Consider the following 22,110-nt stretch of genomic DNA (forward strand, 5'->3'; position numbering starts at 1 on the left):
CAAAGTGTAACACTTGCCAGCAGCTTTTGTGCTAGAGACAAATCTGCTTTTCTTTACTTAAAGTCCTGTTAACAAAGAACAGAATCCTTTCAAATGTAAACTAGTAAGATGCTAGGAACAGATACTCAGTTTGCAGTATTTGCCGCCTTCCACATGATTTTCTTTAATTTCTTTTCTGCTATTTTTTTTTCCTGACTGGCTTTTCTTTCTACAAACAAGGCTGTGATTTTAAATATTCTTAAAATGTGCAAGAGTTTTTTTTCCATGAAGTGTCAGTCTTTCTGCCACCTTATAGTTCTGAGTGCTCTTCAGCTGAAATGAATTTTCCTCTTTGTGAACAGTTACATACATGTTTATAGCTAATGTTCACATTAGTTTGTCCTGCTCTTCATGGATGGTTAAACAGGTCCATGTATTCTCTTTGGGATATATAGTAAATAATTTATAACACTGCCATGAAATGCTAAAGCTAAATGTTGCAGGAGATTTATTACAACACAAAGAGAGATCTTGCACTTTCCCTCAGCTGTGCTGTGATTCTCTTTTCTCATCCATTTCCAAATTCATACTCTAAACATCAGATACCAAGTGTTACAAGTGATCAACACAGAAATTGACTTGCATGTCATTGTGTGTGTTGCTCCAAAATGATTCCTTGCGTCTCTTCCAGATATGGAAGTGTATGTGGAATGAAAGTGTTCACTCTTAAAGCTGTTTTGAAATCATGAAGATACATGCTCAGAATACGTTATTCTGACAAAATTGTTTGTTGTGCACTGTAGCCTGTGTTTGTGTATCAGTATCAATGTGTTTAATCATAGAAAGCTTATGTGATGTAGCTGAATTATTTTAACACTTAGCAAAAAAGTAAAACCATTAATTTGCTATTGGTAGCATAGAGACTGCCATTAAATGTAGCAGCTGTTAAGCTCCTAGCAGTAGTTCATACATTGCTTTAGCTATGAGAACATATGTTATTTATAGAGGGAATGTTGGCCAGCTCTAGGGGTTATCCCTTACTCTTTTTGAAAACAATTATGAGATCTTTAACTTCCACTTGGATCAATGCAGAGAAAACTGACCTAATTTTCATGCCTAAGAGTGCGACACTTTCTGCTCATGCTGTACTTCTGCTAATTGTGGCTTCTGACCGTCATCTGTGAACACTTGAACATTTCTTTTTTTTCAGTGAAGATGTTCAGAGTGTTTGCTTTTTCTCACATTACTAATTTGGATGTTCCCTATCCTGCACTTTGAATCTTTGTTGGCTTTGCACTGTGAGGGGGATGTGGGAGGTTTGTGGTTTGGGTTTTTTTCTTTTGGTTGTTGTCACATAGTTGAGAGGATAAGAATTGAAATGCACAGCTGAGCCGACAGAAGTGTGTGAGCTTTTTCTGAAGACCATGTAATTTTTATTCTCAACTTCATGTATAGGATGAACATTCATTCATTTATCTCTCCTTTCTGTTTCTCTGTATGCAAAGAGAGCCCAACATCTTCAGTGGCCAGAACTTTCAAACTACCACATTAAATGATCTTGCTTTGTTTTCCATCAGAGTTTCTAGCTTGGCTGTTTCTCTGTGAGCACCTGCTGTCCATTATCATAGAGATATGATGTATCAGGAAAGCAGGTGATCCTCACCATTAGAGATGGGAGGGGAAGTGAACCATGTCAGTATTGATTAAATTACACCAGAAATGGAAGATAGATTGATTTCCATATGAGGTGAGCTGGGGAGCCAGTTCTGAAAATGAAGAGTGTATCTCACAATAGAGGCCGGGGGTAAGTCAGGTTGTGGTGCTTTTTCTGCTGCTGAATGACCCTGGGAACAGGAAGAGACAAATAGGAATGCAGAAGATACCCATTTGCTGCTTTTTAAAAGGCTGATAATGCAATTATTCACCTTAGCTGATGATTCAGGGTAGCTAATGCATGAGATGGGGATGAAGCTCCTATAAAACTGAAGATAGACGGGTGACCGTTGGAAAGACAGGCTTTCTCTCTACACTGTTGGCCTGAGCATGAAATTTCCATTGTTATTAGAACATTTTGAAAACCTGTGTAAATTAATATAAGGATTTCTGACTCCCACTTTTCTATCTTTTACTTTCTTCTGCTATTAGTAAAAAAAAGGATATTAAAAAAACATCTTTGTATTGTCTCAGATTGCTGTTTTTCTCTTGAACTGTGTGCAGTCTCAAAGTGTTTTAAGCTAGCACTGTTGGTTTAGGAAGGCAGTGATCCATACAGACGGTGGAAATAAACACTAAAGGTGTCACGATGAAGGAATTCAGTTCAAAATGTTCTGCACAAGCTTATGTGCATGAATGAAACAAGACAACCGTTACAATTTATAGTCTTCTGAAAGGAAGGTAGAGCAGTAGAGTTTTCCTGCTCAAGGCTCTTGGAGACATTTAACATGTATTTCATTATGTTCTTCACTTGAAAGATGTATTTAGATACTGATGTGCAAACTTGAGTTTCTTCTCTGTGGTTTTGTGGTACACCCATACAGATGAAGTGGTTCTGCAAGACTGTTCCAGCTGCGTGTTTGATTTGGTACAGAGGCTTTTGTTTTAAACTGGCTATTTTGTACACTGCTTTATCTTAAGTACCTGGGACTGCTAAATTATTTCCTTCTCTCACAGTTAAATTTCCTTCTCTGTCAGTAGAGAGGTGATAATTGGAATTACAAATTGAGGTGCCTTTTTTTCTTCTTCTTCTAAAAGGAATGAATTGAGGCAAACAGGAGAGCTGAATACCTTTATGATAGCTTTCCCCGTATATTTCTTAGGAAAACTGTCCTTTTACTTATTTTTTTCCAAGATGCCCTTACCTTTACTAATCAGTCTTCTGACTCAAGCAGAATTATTCAAATAGGTCTATTGATGGAGTACCCTTGTCACTTGATTAAAGGCCCAACTCTGCTTCAATGCATTTTTTCTGCTTGAGCAGCATCTGCCAGTATTCTCGCATTTTCTTTCTAATTACCTTCACAGCTGGCCAGAATCCCTTCAAAATGATGAAGCTGGAATAAGCCTGGGTGCTAACCCAAATAGTTAGGATATAGAGACTTGCTTAAGGATCTTAATGCATTTGGACAGATCCTACATTAATTATGTCTTTTTTTGTTCATATGCTTGGTATATGAGCAACAGCAGAAGTTTGGATGTAGATACTTGTAGCAAGATATGAAGATCCTGATTTAAGAAAAAGATATATACAAGCGAAGGTACAAAATGCCTGTTAATTTGGTTGAACTCCAATATGTATTCCCAATAGCAGAAAAGCAAGTTGGATTCATTGACTTGAAGCCTTTTTGTTGATGCCAGACTCTTTTCTACAGAGAAGCTCAGAGTCTCAGGTATTGTGTTACCAAAATGCTAAAAGTATGTGAAATTAGGAGATCTTTCTATACCTTAGGATAGTGCATCTATAAGATATTGAGGAGCACAGAGTAATTTTCTGTATGGTGTATATTGTTTAGTTTAACATAATCACATACTTGGAGATAAGCAATTACAGTTTTGCTTGCACAGTTGTATTTAATATTTTCACAGGCATATCACAGGAGCAAAATACCTTTTGGATCATATTCTGACTACTGAGAAGCACTAGTTGCAATCATTTAGAAATATTTTTAAATGCAAAATGACTACAAAGCAAAGATGTATCTAGTCGGGACTGAGAAGGAGAGGAGGAGTTCATTGTCCTCCCAAGTCTCAACTGCCGAATGTAAACTTTATAGTGTACAAAGAAAGCAAAAAGCATTTACCGCAGCTCTCGCAAAATTGCAGGCGTTAGACCCCACACAACCCAGTTTTTCATCTGGGCTTTTCTGTAGAGGAAAAAGCAGAAACATTCAAATTAATTTAGTGAGAGGATCTTGCACACAAACACTGGTCCAAGTTCCTGCAAATGGAAACTGGTTGCCTGATAATTGGATACAGAATAGTGCTGTATCAAGGTTTAATAACGTATTTAAAATACAAAGTACAGAAATAAAAATTCTTTTCTTTTTCTCTGTTCCAGGTTCTCTGGGAGATGCTAACAAGGGAGGTCCCCTTTAAAGGCTTGGAAGGATTACAAGTAGCTTGGCTTGTAGTAGAAAAAAACGAGGTAAGACTACGTTTCTACATTCAGGTACATAGATCAGAAAACAGTATTGGGGTTTTGCAAAAGACTTTTTCATCTTCTTCAAATTGAAAGTAAGTTCACGCGTATGGAAAGATTAGCAGTAGGAGCTAACACAAAGGGTCAAAGTGATGTTATTCCTCATGAATGGACCCTTTACATCTAATTGTTGCAGCTTCACGTCGTGATGCTGTAGATCAAAAATTGTACAAGTACTGTACTAGTTTCTCAGTCTCAATTGTAAAACCTAGGGGTTTGTTCTTAGTGATGAAAGAAGCCATTGCGTCCAAGGTAGGGGAACAGTTTAACTCCATCTCCTGCGTTTAGGACATCTTTTTACTGGCCGGGAGTTGATATATCTGTAAGAGACCTTCAGCTACTTCAACTTAACTCTCCCAGCAGGAGTCACTATAGTACAAGAAACTGCCGCTTAGATGAAAATTTCAAAAATAAAAGAAGAAAAAATAGTTTTAAAAAAAGAGAGAAATTACAGTTTTGCCACCTACGTTCAACACTACATTGAAGATGAGCTCCTCACTGGTATCGGCAAGGCTGTGGCATAGCTGCAAGCCTCCTCATGCAGAGTCTTTCCATTTCAAAAGCACTTCAGTGGTGTAAACACCGTTTGTACAGTGTCCCCAGCCTCGCTTTTCTTCTCCTCACAAATTGAGGCTTTCAGTTAGTTGGACATGTGAGCGTATATCTGAACACATAGTCCCTTGATATCAAAGACAGTAACTACATTTAAAAAACATTTAAAGTTGTGACTGTACCACACACAGACAAGCATGGAAATCCTCCACAAAGATGAAACCTCCTCTATCTAGACACAGCGGAAGCTTGGGAAACGTTACAATGGCGAGGCAGTGGCTGTACAATACAGATTCCTATTATTCTACATAAACTGTTTCTCAAAATGCTTCAGAGTTAAACAGAGGAGTTAGGTTTCCTCCTCTTAGTTTAATATTTTTTGTTGGTGTTTTTTTTCCCCTCTCTTTTTTCCTTCTATTTAAGGACTGGATTAATTCCAGTGAGTGATACTTTGATACACCGATTAGTTGGAAATGCTACACTAACAGCATGAAGATTAAGACTGTGGTCTTCTACAGTGTTTATTAGAGCAGGAGGCACAATGAGACTCTCGTAGTTTAGGAAAAGCCTCATACATCAGTTTGAAAGAGGAACCATAAAGCCTTCCATCAACAGTTTTTCTTTCCTCTGCCTCCATTTGCAGTTTTATATAAGGGGTACAGAGTGGCATTGGGAATGTTGTAAAGAGATGTAGTCATATGCTGAAAGATGTCGGAGGGTACAACACACATTTCTCTACAGTCTTCCACAGAAAGGAACTGTGTAAAATACAGTATGAACAAAATGCGTACATTACAACTATTTTACTCATGGCTGAAGAAACCTAAGGGGTGACATTTTCAGAGCCAGCTGTTTGCCTGCTAGATACCACTAGCCTGTTGCTACCATCTTCTTTGGAAGGGTGCCAGGGTGCTTAGAGGGCATTAACACTTGCTTACATATTTTTTATTTTTTATTTTTTCTGGCCATGATTTAGGGAACATGCCCAGCATAAGCCTTGTAAAAGTCAGCTTATGCTAGTTTTCTGCATAGTTTCTGTGTCCCAAAGCAAGTGTGAGGTTCATGTTCTGCTCTCAGTTCAATTTGTTAGCATCAGTGGAGTTGCATGGTTCCAGTTCACAACAGAATTGATTCGCTGTTGAGCAAGTCCTTCATTTTTTGCACTGCAAATCTCTTACTAAAATCAGTGTGGGACTGAGGCCAAAGGCATAATTGTGTAGGGTGAAAAATCCCCCTTTGCGAAGCCTGAGCCCAACAAACAAAGTGGATTTTAATGATTCTATATGGGTCTTCTTTGACGCTCTGCATAATTTCACAGTATTATTTTTATTCTGGTAGAGTTTCTATTATTTTTTTTTTAAATCCAGAAAACAAAAGAGTTCAGATTATGCTAGGTGTGATCTCATAATAAATTACCACTGAGAAATGTCATATTTATTATAACACAGCACTTCTGGAACCTGCTACATCTATAATACATGACAGATAACACTCTGCACAAGTGAGACACATTTGCAACTGATTGGAACTGATTTTCCACCTCCTGGAACAGTGAGGGTTACAGACAAATACTGTAGCGAGACCAGCCAGTGTATTTTTAGGCTAATGACTCAACCAGAGATCAAGCACCAGTACAATTTGTTTATGCATTGTACAAATTTCTGTGTATTTCTTGCACAGAAAGCTTTGTACCTTAAGGTATTACACAGGAGTAGGATTATTAAAATAATGTATCTCATGTTTCCAGTTTTCATGGTGTTCAAATGCTTGTACAGCAGAATTTCCTAACTCGTACTTTGGCTGCTGTGGCTTGTAAGGCTTTGCAGGTCATGTTGCAGTAATATAATGGTACAATTTGAGACAACTTGCTCTGCTTTGCTTCTGAAATGCCAGGAGTAGGACAGATCAAAGGGTCTTCCTGGCAGATTTGTCTGAACAGGATTGTAATACCTGGTTCTCACCCATTACAGGACAGGGAACCCTTTTTCTAGCTTGACCCCTCTTATATTTGAACCCATTTTCACCGAGGAACTGGGTTTTATCTACTTTTTTTTTTAGTATGAAACATCTGAAGTCAGTTAACTGCCTTAGTGAGAGCAGAAGGATCTCCTTATATGTGTAATGTTGTTGGGATGCACATTTAATCTCAACTGAAGAGGCTTCGGTGTGTGTGTATATGAGAATGGATTTGCTTTTAGGCTTTCCAGTGTGGAGACAGTCTTTAAACTAAAAGTCCTCTAAGACTGATTGAAGGAATCTTTGCACGGTTTAAAACTCTCAGCAAAGGAAACCAAGTAAGCTTCAAACTAATTCTGTGTAGTCAGTGGTCCTGGCTATAACCAGCAGCTCCTTGTCTTCAGTCATCAGGAAATATTTATATGAGATCACTGTGCTCTGTGAGTGCTCTCTGAGATCTGCATGTCCTCATTAATCCTTCTGACCACAGGCTCATGAAACGTCTCTTGTGTCATGTAGAGCTTCACTTAACTCTTTTTAACTCACTTACTGTAACCTATATTTCAGCCATATGTTATATCAAAAGTGGCTATAGTATTCTACAGCTGGATCGTTTGTGTGGGAGAAAGGAATTAAGGCAGGCTGTACATTACACCTATCTTGACAGGCATCTTAGAATACCATGCAGTAACCTTCACAAACTATTATGTTTTAGTATTAAAAGTTGTTTGCTTCATTTTCACTTCCTTATCTCTGAGCTTTCTTGAGCAACTCCATTTGTGCATTTGATTCATTCCTTCTATTAATTAATTTTTACATGTTGCTAGTGTTAACAGTTTTGATTTTTCTTTTTAATACGTCAATCATCAGTTTTTATATTGCATTTAAAAGAAAGAAGAGTCTGGTTTACTTCTTTTAATTACATTGCTTTTATAAGAAATCTATTATTAGCAGCTTAAAAGGAAATGCTTCCAATAACTGGTACATTCTCTCTCCTTTAGAGATTAACCATTCCAAGCAGTTGTCCCAGAAGTTTTGCAGAGCTCATGCACCAATGTTGGGATGCTGATTCAAAGGTAATGTAATTTGTGTTTGATTTCTGTACCACCACCCCCTGCCTTGTTTTGCGAAGTATGTCAGTGTTTCTTTGGGGTACAATTCCCAGCTAACACCATTGCTGCATGTTAGTAGACACATTTCTTCACAAAGATAGCTGAGGCTGTCCTTTAAAAATGTGTTTACATACTTATATCTAAATGTCTCTCTTTATTCAAGAATTATTATGCTACTAATTTACCTGACTACTCAAGACTATGAGTATTTACAAGCCTGCAAATAGGGTGAGGTGGCAAGAATGTAGCCATTTTGGAGCAAGTGAAAAATTGTTTTTTTCTATTTTCTTTCAGTAGTTAGTAGTTAATCTTTCTTGGATGTATGTGAGCATCACGTATGAAGTATCTATTTCAAGGTCCAACTTTGATGCCTTCCTTGTGTTGAAAACATGTAAAAAAAGTTAATCCATAAAATGCAGGTAGGAACAGCAGCAACATACTATAAATTGACGTTAAACCTTTCCTAATCTTTTCCCTTAGGACTTCGATGAGCTTTGTAATGATTATACTGTAATAATATAATAATCAAAGTACTGTAATATACTGTTTAACCATGAAAACAGAGTAAAAATGCAAGTTAAAGAGGCAAACCATTGCCACTATTAATCTGCCCCTACAAGAATAAACTAAAAAGGAAATTAAAAGAGAGTGTTTACTCTGTAAAAGCTTTTGTAGATTACCGGAGTTACCTTCTTTAAACTGACTGTGCTACCATCCTGTTGTACATAAAGCTGGCTGGAAAAAGCCTGTGGGCATACTAGCCTTATTATCAAGTATTAGCATTCATTTCCTTTGCCTATGAAGGTATTTGAGAGAGGGAAGGATGAATAAGAAAAGGAAATTATGCTTTTCTTTTTTTTTTTTTTTTTTTTTTTTTTTTTTCAAGTCGAGGCACCAGCAAGAACTTTGTTCCTTTCAATTCAGAAGAAAGTTAGCTACTACTTCAGAGAGACTAAGTTTAATCCCAGGGTGAATTATAGCACTTAGGTGCTCTAAAGCTAGAATTTATCACCAGGGAGTAGCCATAGAAGAGCAATATGGGAAAGGAGATTTCCCTTCTTGGTATTGGGGTTTTTTTAAGCAAGGAGTTGCTTTAGAATGGATCTGGAAGCCTGAGATCCATCGTCAGTGTGTGGTTTCCACATGAACACCCATTTAAATGACATTCCCCTAATATGTCCCTCTTTAAACTCTGCACAGAAGGGAGGGGAGAAAAATACCTTGGGTCTTTGAATCTACAAGTATACTGTTCTGGGTTAGTAATACTGAAGAGCACTTTCCAGTGGTAACTACGTATCTTCAGTAACTATGCCCAAGCTTCAGCATCGCCACCAAATGCCACAGAACAAGAATTATTAGAGTTTCTTTTCTGTAATTGCAAGACATATCGTATCAGCTTGCTGTCTGGTTTGCTCTAGCCACATATATAAGCATCCAGAAAGCTGTTGATGTTTTTCAGGGAGAGGGATGGATCTGCATGTTATAAAAGAAGGATGCCCAACCATCAGGCCGGGTTCCGTCTGTGCAAGCCGTTCACCTGGGTTTGGGCTGGTTCCTGGGAGCGCTGTGCCCAGAGGCATCTGATGTGTGCGAAGAGTGAATCTCATGTTAGTCAGGTTTTTCTGACAGTCTGCTTTTTGCTACTGTTTTCATGCAGCTTCTCTTCTGTTAGGCAATTATAAATGCATTGTTCACGTGGCTGAAATGGAGTAATCTCTGGTCATAGTTTGGTCATGTGACAGTCACGTGTTGGGAAAGGAACTCTACTTACAGCTCTCAAAATGCCTTGATAAAAGGCTGTGTGGCCTGCATGAGCCAAAAGATGGAGCACACTCCTCTAAAATACTGTTCTGTGTAACATTCCCTTTTCACCAGGATTAGCTTTAGAAAATCAGTCAATGCATGAACAAGTTACTGGAGGTCAGGCAGGGTGAGCTTGAGGATGGCAGCTGCTCAAAAGCAATTGCTAATGTGCATACTTCTAGCCTGCAGAAAGCTCAAGATATCTGTAGGTGGCTTACCCCTGAGAAAAGAAGGATGTGCATTTACTGTGGGGCTAAGGAATACATTTGGAGAGCTGTCACAGAGCAGCTGGAGTGTCAGACACTGCTCACACCATAACTTCCTCATGAGAACGGACAGAGTTATCAACTTCACTTCGAACTCTTAAGAATTTCTTTGTGTGTGGAGAAGAATGTCCGTAGTGCATTGCTCCACCTGATATTTGTAATGGTAGTCTTTATACTGTTTAAACTGTGCTAGTTGAAACAGTCTCCAGTAGAGTTAAAGCATTTTACTAAAATTTTAATTAATAATTTTTTAAAGTCAGTAATTATTAAAGAACAATCTCTGTGGTAACTAAGTATCTTAGATAACTACTACCACTTGTTAAAATCCCTAACAAACAAGCTGCTTTTGCTTGGGTACTAGATAATTGTACAAACATGGTTGCTCATCCCTAATGCCTTTGTTTACTAGGGATACTTGTTTCTGAAACACAGGTGAGTGGTTCCTTCTCATTTCATCTGTTCCTTCAGTTTATGCCCACTTTAACATCAAAGATGTTTATAAATTACTGAATATTTTAATGGAAATCAGAAACCTGGGAACAGAGCAGCAGCAAGAAAGGAAAGCCATATCCTGGTTTTATGCAGACCTGTATAGTAAGAAATACTGAGTGGAAGGAAACAGTGAAAACATTAGCCAGAATTATTTCTAGAGGGCCATATATTTTAAAGATTTTTGTATGAGACATCACAGATATAAAGGGAAACAGTTTTCAAAGGCGACTCATGCCTTGATATTTTAAGAATCTCTTGTAAGGAATGACTTGAGATGCCTGACTTTCTAGAAAGTGCTAAGCAGTCATCCACCAAAAATAAGACTTTTTTTAAAAAAAGCTTCTCAGCTTGGGCTCCCAGTTTCAACAACTACTCCTTGCCAGTTTTAACCAAGGTATCAGCCTGCACTTAGAATGCATTTATTAAATCTGAAATTATCCTTGCCTGGGGGGAGGAAACCAACAAAACCCACATGGCAGTGTAGGCTTGTGGACTCCTGTCAGCTTCGCCTCCAGGGAAAGCTGGTACCTGTAAACTTGTCGGTACTGTGTGACTGTGCATTTGTTCCAGCTCTAGTTGTGCAGCTCAACGGCTCATTTGCCTACAGTGTAGGACCCAGAGTGTGCATTGCTGCTCCTCCCTAATCAGTCAGTTGGTGCTTTTACCTGTCTTTTGTAAAAGCCCTGTTCTCTGTCATTATCTTCACTCAAGTTACTCCAGGCAGGCCTGATAGTAGTGTTGACTGTGCTCACTTAGTGTTGGCCCTGCCCTATACTTCCCAGTATCCCTGAGAAAGGAGTAAGCAAAACTCATTGAAGCGTTTTGTAAAAGAATCCTAAATAAGCCATAAAATATTGTAATTATTTCAGCATGGGGATGTTTGCCCTTCATCTCTTTCTGAAACTAGAATTAGTTCAGTAAAGGCACATTACACACCTACCAGTCCTTTGGACAGTACGTAGCAGCTGCAGTACCCTGGTGTATTGGTGGGGAGCCACAGTCTCTTGTTCGGCAGCTTCCTCACCATTTGGGAATCTTTTGAATCCCCTCAGCAGTTCACACCCACCAGAACGGTTACAAGTGATGCAGCTGTAGGAATAAGAAGGGTGTGAGGCCTGTTGGAAGGTTCTCCTTCCCCAAAACCGTACCAGTTTTGTGCCAGTTGTCTGTCCAGGTTGGTGCCAGTGATGAATTTTGTGCTATGTACCCCCAGCGTGGCACACTCCCTGACCAGAAAGGTCTGTGCTCTTCCAGGGTGTGTTCAGAGTGTCCGCTCAGCCGTGGCAGGTCCAGCAGCACCATGCATGTAGGGGCACAACTGCTGCCTCCACCAGCCCCCCCATAAATGCAGGGGGCTAGATCAACCAGTGCAAGCGATGTGCTGCTGAATTAGCACCTGCTGCCGTGCTGCTCACTGTGCCCAGGTTGCTGTTCATGGGCGCTGGGCTGGGGGCCAAACCACATAAACACGTTGTGGCTGGGGCAAGCACTGTCGGTTGCAAAGAAAATCTGCATAGCTGATCCAACTGTCTGTTGCCTGAAATCATGGAGATGGACAAAAAAATGACAGGCAAAGCCTCCAGTTACAGCCAAATAGTGCAGCATTATAGTATAAGAGAGCTTGTCTTTTTTTTTTTTTTTTGTTACACATTTGACACTTTTTCATGCTGTTTGACATTTAAAATAAAGAAATTGTCTTTCTTTTATAATGTGGAAATCACTTGGATCTGCCTGGGAGAGACACCTCAGTATTGTTCCTAATTGTTTTTGTGCTCCCAAATTAAAACGCACGTTTTAATTGCGGCATCTGTAATTTTAGCAGAAATGGTATAATTACAGGCGCGATAGAGAGAGAATGTGCATCATCCCTTTATTATGTATCTACATTTTGTTTCAACCTTTTGTCTCAACCTTGTCTGGGGTCTGTCAAACAGACTAACAGAGTCAGCATGCTTTCAAGAAACACATTTAACTGTGGCTTTTTCAATTACTATCCTACCTCATAGCTTTCTTTTGGGACTAAGGGGTAAGTAGAAAATGCAGAGAAGTTTTAAGTGCTCTCTGTGACTAGTGAGCACAGTGGGTGCTGGATGGAGAGCCGTGGAACACCAGGTTTGGTAAATGAGCCCAGGACAGAAAACCACAGACACTGCTGACATGAGCTCGGCTTCTGGGCGAGACAACCTCGTTTATCCTCCATCTTCACTTCTTCCCTGGATGCTCTGAGGTAGCTAAGTGAGAGGTTTTCCTGGAAAGTCTATCCTTCTCTGCAACAGGGGAACTGCAGCCAGAAACCCATTTTTGATGGGCAGCTAAATAGCTTGTTCACACATTAAGGAGTTTGGGTTACTACCTCTAAAATGCCAGATGTCTAATTACCACTTGCTAATGGGTCCAGCCTTTTTTGCAGTATTTTCCTTCTTAGCTTGAGAAAAAACTTTTGAATTAAGAATCTGATGGTTATTGATGCTGCTAATGTTGTTTAATGCTCTTAAACCAAAAGGTTTTACTGGTAGATACAGGAGACTAAGGCTTGAGTCATACTAGCTTATGTGACTCTTCAGTGGGAAGAACAAAGAAAACCACATTTACAGATTTACAGTCCTCTTGTAGGATGCTGTGTTCAGAAAGCAACATCCCAATTCCTCTTGCCTGCAGTCTTTCAATTGAAAAATTCCTGCAAATAGTTTTACACAGTAGTACTTGTATATGAATGAAAATGCTGTGTTTTGTTTTGGGTTTGTCTTCAGAAAAGGCCATCTTTCAAGCAGATCATTTCAATCCTGGAATCTATGTCAAATGACAGCAGCCTTCCAGACCAGTGTAACTCATTCCTGCATAACAAGGCAGAGTGGAGGTAAGTTTCCTTCCTCCCAAGATGAAATGATGTGGTTTTCCTTTGAAATGGTGAGTCCATATTCTTTTCAGAAAGACATCAGACTCCAGCAATATATTGGTAGAAAATACCTGTGCTTGAGGTATTTTTAGAACATAACTTACCTTGTTTTTCAGGAATGCCCAGAATGTTGTTAAACTTGTTTTAGGAGCCAATACACTTAGCTGTACCCTATATTTATTATTAAAGTGGTTTAGGTATCATGGTATTTATGGTTTTGTGATTCACATCTTAAAACCAGTTACATGTTTTCAATCAGTAGTGTGAGGGGAAAACAACTCAGGTATATGTATGTTTGCTGCAATTTTCATAGAAAGTGTATAGGCATATGTTTATAGCTAAAAAAAAGGATAAAGGGCATAAAAAAGTCCTTTTAAAATCAAGCTTCCGTTTGTTTTCACTTGTACGTGTTCTGCCATTTTTTGTGTATTCTCTCCTTTGTATTTACTTTTGTATCCACACATTCAGCATATGCTGGGGTTAGCCCTGGTTTTGCATAGTGCACCGGCATTGCTTGAGCATGTGATTCTACCTGTTGCTGATTGTAATTTTTATTCATAAGTGATTCTAAATGACGATGAGATTTGAGACAAGTTTATTACATGACACAGTTTTACAGTGAAAGTTTCAGCCTATTTTCTGTATGTGCCAAAACTTCAAAAACCCGTCCCCGAAGCTCAGTTGGCAGTTAGAAAGCTTGCCGCTCCGCAGTACATCCCCCTCTTTGAAAAGGAAAATTGAAGACAGATCTGCATAGGCAGAAGATTTTTACCAGACGATCGTGCCTCGGTCTATATTAAGAAGCGTTGGCCCTGCTCCAGGTAAGCTGGGAGCAGAAACAGGGAACGATTCCCTGCCTGCAGTCAGCGCAGGAATCGAAGAGCCGCGGAGCAGGGCTGGGTGGAGGATGGGGAAGGGCCCGCGGAAATGCGGCCGGTACCAAAAGCAGCAGCCCGCCTTCCCGCCGCGGGCTCCCGGGGAAAAGCACGGCGCCCGGCGGCAACCGGCCGAGTGGAAAAAGTGAGCTGGCGGTGGGGCGCTCCCCGGTCACACGGCGGGAATATAAATAGCCCGTTCCGGGGTCGGCCCCGCTCCTGCCCTGACTCAGCAGCGCGGCGGCGGCAGCCCCGCGGCCTGGGACCGGCGGCGGCAGCGCGCCACCTCCTGGCGACAGCGCCGACCTGCGCCTCCCCGCCACCGCCACCGGACGGGCCGCGGCGGGCCGGGCCGCGCCGCCTCGCTCCCCTGCGGCCGGCGCTGCCAGGCGCCCCGGAGCAGCCCGTTGCGGCGTGCTCGGTGTTCCCTCCTGCCCTGCCCGCCTCTCCAGTGTTGATGACTTCATCCGCGGCGGTGCTCTTACAACGTCCCGCTATGCCCTCCTGCCCCACAAATCTGTATTCTAAGGCTTGGGACAAATGGCGGGTATTTAAAGCATAAAAATGTGTTTCTTGGCCACCATTGTTTATGCAGGCTCTCGACATCATGTGCTGGGTTTGGTAGCAGACAGACTACAAGGAGGGTTGCAAGAAAAGTATCTGCTAGAGAGTGGTTTCTCACCTCTATATTGTAAAAAGATTTATTTAAAAGATGAGCGAGTACTCAAACTTAGGAAAAATAACTGCTTAAATCTTGCCGATACAGCAGCATAAAAGCTGTATAGTTGACATCTGATAACATTAAACTTTTATTCTTTTACTAAATTGATTCATTTCTTGGAGTGTGACTTGGGTAGCCCAAGTATTTATCACAAATCATATTTTGATGCACCTAAATTGCTCAGATGAGGAATGGCTAACAAGGTGTTAATGAAGACCCCTGTAGAAACAAAAAGTTCTTTGGCACAGCTAAGTCATGGAAAACCTTCTTACCATGGAGACTCATGTTAAAGGTAAATTTAGTTTGTTGGGGGTTTTTTAATAACAGATAACTTGGAGACAAGGAAATATGAGAGAGAAAATATGAATTCATGACAGGGTATGATTTGCCTGAAAGCAAAGATGATTTCTGAATTAAGTCAAAATGAAAACACAGAGTGCAGAAAGAGTACAAGTTGTGTGGGTACTTGTTCAGAAGCTGGGTAAGAGGGACACTCGAATTCTGGCAACACCTGCCTTTTCTGATGGAAAAGACGTGTCTGTATGGAGACACTCATGAAGTTAAGCCAAATTATCAGAAAGTATGCAAAAAAATGTGCATGTTAAAGCAGATGAAAGATTTGTATGCGTAAAGTGATCCCAAGGAATAAACTAAAACAAACCAAAACTATTTCTAAGGACAGTTGCACAAAAGTTTAATGTATTTTAACTTCTACGTTGAGAAGTCTTTGCTTTTACACATTGCTTTTTTTTTAAAAATATTTTTTGTCCCATAGTGATTTGCAAAGAAATAGTTGAACTAGCAATAGGGAAAGAATGAGATGCATTACCAAGAAATAGGGAATTTTAATGAAGCCTGGCTATTGGAGCCCTGGAGAAGGGTGGGCTTCAAAAAAGCGAAGGTTATGCTTGTTCCTTTGAGGGACCTCCAAATGAGCGATCCAGATACTGAACTTTCACAGGAATACTGCATTTACCAAAGCAAATCAAATCTCAGACAAGCTAGATTACATTTTTTCCCACTCTTAAAAAAAGGCAAGGTGAGGTTCTTTTTGTATAGACACCTGCAAAAAAATGCATCTGTAACAAAGAGTAACCAGAGTCTTCAACGTCTCTGACTGGTGTGAAAACTGGGAGTGGGCTGAGGCTGCACGTGACGTGGGCCTCTTGAACAGGACATGGACCTGCTGGAACGAGTCCAGGGGAGGGTCACAAAGGTGATTGGGGGCTGGAGCACCTCTCCTATGAAGACAGACTGAGAGAGTTGGGGTTGTTCAGCCTGGAGAAGAGAAAGCTCCAGGGAGACCTTAGAGCAGCCTTCTAGTATCTAAAGGGCATCTACAAGAAAGCTGGAGAGGGACTTTTTACAAGGGGATGTAGTGTGATAGGACAAGGGGTAATGACTTTAAACTGAAAAAGGATAGATTTAGGTTAGATAGAAGGAAAAAATTCTTTACTGTGAGGGTGGTGAGGCCCTGGCACAGGTTGCCCAGGAGAAGCTGTGGCTGCCCCCTCCCTGGCAGTGTGCAAGGCCAGGTTGGACGGGGCTTTGGGCAACCTGGGCTAGTGGAAGGTGTCCCTGCCCATGGCAGGGGGGTGGGACTAGGTGATCTTTAAGGTCCCTTCCAACCCAAACCATTCTGTGATTCTACAACTGAGGGAGGTGATTAAGACAAATGGCACTTTGACCTATCTTTAATGTGGTGTTATTTGCAACATTTACTGGTATTGATGTTTATATGAATAATAAATTTTAATCTGCCTGTTCTGTCATTTCCTTAAATAATTCAGTATCTTATTTCCTAATTGTTCTACACTTCACATTTTTTATTTAATCAAATAGGGGCACTGTCTTATGACTAAGTTGCACAGGTCTGCCTTATGTTTAAGTTCATATTCTGTGATCTTTTTGGAGCTGTTTCTTAAGTCACTTTTATTACAGTAGGAAAAAATTACTATGGAAGTAATGATGTTCCATTTCAGTGAGATAACACATTTGTCTGTGTTTAGTTATATATACTAGCTGCATTTCTCCTTCCATCCTCTCCCCACGAGTGGCTGTTCTAATGATTAAAATAGTCTATTAGTGATACTTAGTGTATCAGTAGCAATTCAAGACATATAAACAAATGTCAGTCGTTTTTAATCTACGACTGTTTATCATTATAGTTTCTAATAATACAGTATACATTCTTCAGTGTCACAGAATGAGAGTATTCTAGAAAAGCCAGTAAACTCAGACTGCAGAACTGCAGAAGCAAACAAATCCACATGCCCTACTATGTATAATGTTTCAAGCTGCTTCATTTATGAATTAAGACTCATTAACTGGGCAATGTACGGTAGCTTTCTCTTTAATTACACAGTTTTATTATACAGTAGAATTATTTTTCAGAATGCAACTGTTTTTGCAGACCTTTTATTATAAGAGAAGTTTCTGTCTAATGAAGAGAGCTAATTACAGCACAAAATAGACTTTTGACATATAGAAAGCTATTGTTACCAGGACTTTCTTAGTGCAGAATGTTATTTAAAAGATAACTTAATTTACATATTTTAAAAATTACAGAGTTGCTTATAAGTAGCAGTGATGTTGAGAGACAAACTAAGAAAAGCAGCGCTTGCAACTGTCCCCAAATTGCTCTGTAATTCCCTTAGTAGATTGCATAGTATATGTTGCCCTTGACAGAAAGCGTTTATGATAGGGAATCGGATGTTTGCAGAGGAGTCACTTTCTGACCTGTCCAGTGCTTTCTTTGTTGTTCCTTTATTGTATCTTTACTAGGATGTGTGACCGCTTTCCACCCAGCACAGACATCAGCCTTGACCTTTGCATGCCTAAATATGAGAAAGAATTTTGCTTGAAATCTTGAAGCATAATAATCGTGAGGGGCATTTGTTCTGACCACCACATCGAACAGCTCACTCAGCAGGATTTAAGTGTGATAAATGCCCTTGCCCCAGGTGGCTGATTTTTGCAGTAGAATTAAGTGTGGTAGTAGAGTTTGCTGGTTATTCCAGTTCTGAATCCTTTCACTGTACTTTGTAAGCATTACTCTCTGACAGAGATGTCTTATTAAAATAAGAAATCTATAACATCTCGAGTATTTACATTATTTCTTTTACTTAAACAGGCTATCTGGGTATGCATTTTCCCACATTGAGACCCAGAACTCCTTTAGGTTGATACTGGAGAAAATCTTAATCATTCCATGCTAGGACAGGAGGTTTACAGGAAGAATTTTCTTTTTCTCAAATAGAAGGACAACTCTGGTAGGCTTTTTATTTTCTTTTTGAAAACATCAGAAGGAGCAGATTTTTGTTTGCAGTGTGTTTACAAAGGCAAAATGTTGTGAAAGTTTGAGCAGAAGATTTGGCATTGCAGAGTCCCAGTAGCTAGAGCTCTCTTTAGGATCTCTGTCTCCTTAGGAGCTCGCTCTCTCTAGGAGGAAAAGGAAATGCTATGATTCATTATTTCCACAATGTGAATGGGAAACAGTGGAGGTAATAGGCAGGCCGTGCACAGTCTCCCAAACAGTAACAGAAATGGTTTGTTAAATGCAAATACAACCTCTGGCACAAATTGGAGGTTTTTCTTTGGTTATCTCACAAGCAAAAAACGTGGCTGAATTTAGTGACAGAATTATTTTTCTGTACCTTCTAGTATACACCTGTGTATTTGTAGTGCAAAACTTGTTAAACTCTTTCCCAAGAGTGGTTCAGTTCATGTGTTTAAAAGGTACTGTCTATCAGAAGGCATGTCAAAGGAAACCACTTTAAGGGGTGAGGTACATGCAATGCAACTCGATAAAGATGGTATCTGAAGCTTCTTAGAGTAGTGCCTTCATTCCTGCCTTTCTTATTTTTCACACCTTTGCATATATGGTGAGAAGCAGAGAAAAGTAAACCAAATTCTTTTAGTAACTGTTCCTAACTTGAGAAGCATGTATTTGTAACCATTTGCAGGGCTGGGATATACATGGTGTATATTCTTGCTCTTATATCTTCACCTAGAGAAACAGGAAAGTAGGTGGGAAAAACACCCCAGTGGTGTTTCTGTGTATTTTGTGTGTAAGTCCAAATAATATTTATAGCCAAGTTATAAACTCAGGCAAATGGCTTCTTAGACTGCCCATCTTGTGTTGCTAATGATTGTCCTGTTACCAGTTCTTAATGCAGTTTCTTTATGGATAAGATCATGTTTCATGACGTTGAGGGAAAAGACAGCATTTTAGCTTTTAAAATGTTGTTATTCTATGGCATTTTACTCTTCTAAATGTTTTTTTTTCTTCAACTGAAGGTATTATGGTTATTCTCAAGTATAAATATTGCCAGTTTTTCTTAAAGCTCTGAAAGGCTTTGCATTTGGTAATTAAATGAACTGCTTGAGTTAGTATTGTACTTTTCAGCCTTTCACATTTAATTAACATTCAAGTGGGAATTATGAACAATTTATATCTGTCAGAAAAAGACAAGACGTAACAAATTGTCTCCGTGCAGATGTGAAATTGAGGCAACCTTAGAGAGACTAAAGAAACTGGAGCGTGATCTGAGCTTTAAAGAGCAGGAACTAAAGGAACGGGAGCGACGTTTGAGGATGTGGGAGCAGAAGTTAACCGAACAGTCTAATACTCCTGTAAGTAGACAATAATTCAACCTTTCATACCAAAGAGACACCAAGAAAATAGTGCCCCTGTTTTCTTTAGTTGTTCCTTTGGGCCTATTAAAGTCTATTTTATTACATAACTGTGAATAACTATACTGCTTTTAAAAATTTCATCTAATACATTAAATATCAGATATTGCTGATAGTTCATATTGCGCCATGGGGACCTTGAGTAGTTCCCATTGATTTAATTACAGTTCTCAGCTTTAAAAGTTGATTGCATTCAATAAATTAATTTTTGAACTAGTAAGTTGTTTACTTTAATGGATGCAGGATTTGATCTTAAATGTAAGAATAATTTGTTTCTTGCAGAAGAAGGCTTGAGAAACTATGTAGGTTTTTTTTTTTTGCTCTGTTCTTTGAGAAGCAAATTTCCATTCTGTGAAAAAGGGGGTCAAAATTTGAAGTGTTAATTTAGGGCTTTGTTCATAATTATAGTTAACATACTTGTACTGGCCAGTTATTAGCTGTTAGGATTGCTGCATTTCTATGAATAAATTGAGCAACAAAATTTCCTTGGATTATCTTGAATTTCTTAAACGAAATATGATTGCTCTTGACTACTGATTGGCAGAGGGAAGACCACAGAGTTAGTGCATGGCTAGACATATTACAACAGAATTGTTTTTAAGAAAAATACAGCATTACCTGCTTGTTTTTAAAGCACTAGCCAAAACAAATACCAAATTGAGATTGCAGTAGCTATATGATTCTTCTTATGCACAATTTTATCCAACTTACAACCTTGATTCTGGCCGGATCCATTTACATACAACTTGTTTTTAAGGCATAGCTTATTGCTATTGTTTGAATGAAGTTGCATTTATGTGCCAGCTGTGAACATGGAGTAATGAAATCATGAGGAGTGAATGTTTTCCTATGTGCAGATACTGTATGTTCTCAGTAGATATCTGTAAGCTTGCTTTAACGCTTGCAAACTTCCAGTAACTGAGCTGTGGGCCATCATCTATCCTGAGCACAGCATGAGACACAGCCTTAATGAGCAAATCTTTTCACAAGCAAGGCCCTAGGGTTTTTTATGCTGTACTTGCTTATGACTTCTACTTTTCACTTAGAGCTGGCATTGCTGAAAGAATAAAGCATTGTGTTAAGGCCTATTGTGCTAAGCATGAACTATCTTTCTGCATAACATTAACCCAACTCTCCTATTGAATTTAAATGCAATTTCTTCTAATAGAGAAATACAGGTTTGTTTTTTCCATAGATCTTTAGTGAACTGTTACATGGAACAGCTTTTTAAAAAAGCCCTTTTGTTGGAAAAAAAATGACATACTGGCAAAAATTGGCTTGTTCAAGCAGGATTGTTTTTTTTCACAGCAAATGCAGTTCTACAAGGCACTGGTTAAAAATACAACTGTAATTTAAATTTATAGCTGTAAATAGTTTGCAGAATATCCCTAGGCATTCTGCTTGCAAGTTGTAATCCTTGAAGTCAAGTGTCTGTCTCCCTCCTACCTTGGTTCAGGGTATGTCTGCTCAGCAGTATCAAACTGGAGGATTGCAACAGGGAGGTGCACTGCCTGATTTTAAACTACCCTGGCTGTAAAAACAGTAGTAAAGATTCGGCACCCAGAGATAGTAATGTAGTTTAGGGTGCCCACTAGGCTTATACCTGGTTCTTAACCAATACTAGGTCATGTTGTGTCTTAGCTGGTACTGTCATCCCTGCTCTACGCTCTGCAAGACCAGAGGCCAGCAGATACTATTAAACTGGCATGCACAAGGAGAAACTCAAACCAAGTGAAGGAACAGGGAAGCTCTCTCTGCCACCTGATTCTCCAGTTTTTTAGGGTTGGTAGAAGCTTCATCCTGCATGGCAGGTGGCTATGAGTGGCAGGCTGCTCCTACTCCAAAGAATAAAGTATAGCTTTACAAACATCAGCATGAAAGAAGGATGAGGTCAATCTTTAGAAAGACTTCTGTGAAAGTCCTGTTTCTCCCTGCTCTTGTTTTGACTCTGTTTCTGCTGTCTCATACAGTACATACATACAACAGACACCTTTGAGTCTGATCTCTGCAAATTCCCTTTGCCCAGATTTCCAAGAGCCTCTTGCACAAGGGAACCTGGAACCTTTTGGAGGACTAAACTATGTCCACAGCTGTAGTGAAATGAGAGAGTTCTTTTGAAAGAGGACCTAACTTAAGAAGGGATTGTATGTAGCTAAGCTGAAGCTTATATTTAGAGGAAGATAGTGAGCAAGACGTGAAATCCCGATAGCCACCTGTGGTGCCATGCACTTGCAGGTGGTCATTTAAGAACAGTGGCTTGTACAGAGATTGGGGATCCCAGCCATCTATAAAAGTATCTTCATGATAATTATCATATGCAGTGTCACACCAGAGGCAGGTCCTGTCGCAAAGAGCTCCTAAGTTCTCCAGATAGTGAGATGCCAGAATATGGAGGAAGTAAGGTGATTATAACTTGCAGAACAAGCCACACTTATGGCTCATTTGCACGTTACCTACTGCATTGCATAAACACCAACCAAGAAATGTGTTTTAGAGGAAAGCTGTTTTGCAGCTGTGTTGATTTTTATAGGGAATTCTTCCCGTATGTCAGGAGATGCTTTTCCATGG

General features: G+C 39.6%; 1 protein-coding gene across 2 annotated transcripts in view; it reads left to right on the plus strand.

Moving 5' to 3' along the window:
• The window catches only part of MAP3K20 (mitogen-activated protein kinase kinase kinase 20), a 92,133-nt gene that overhangs the window by 39,276 nt on the left and 30,747 nt on the right, over positions 1-22,110 (plus strand). For both annotated transcript variants that reach the window (XM_074910264.1, XM_074910265.1), the window contains exons 8-11: positions 4,034-4,120; positions 7,684-7,758; positions 13,106-13,212; positions 19,347-19,482. In XM_074910264.1, coding sequence (XP_074766365.1) covers positions 4,034-4,120; positions 7,684-7,758; positions 13,106-13,212; positions 19,347-19,482 — 405 coding nt within the window. The remainder of the gene's footprint in view (positions 1-4,033; positions 4,121-7,683; positions 7,759-13,105; positions 13,213-19,346; positions 19,483-22,110) is intronic.

The sequence above is a fragment of the Athene noctua genome, chromosome 7, assembly GCF_965140245.1.
Source record: "Athene noctua chromosome 7, bAthNoc1.hap1.1, whole genome shotgun sequence".
In the NCBI taxonomy this organism is placed as follows: domain Eukaryota; kingdom Metazoa; phylum Chordata; class Aves; order Strigiformes; family Strigidae; genus Athene; species Athene noctua.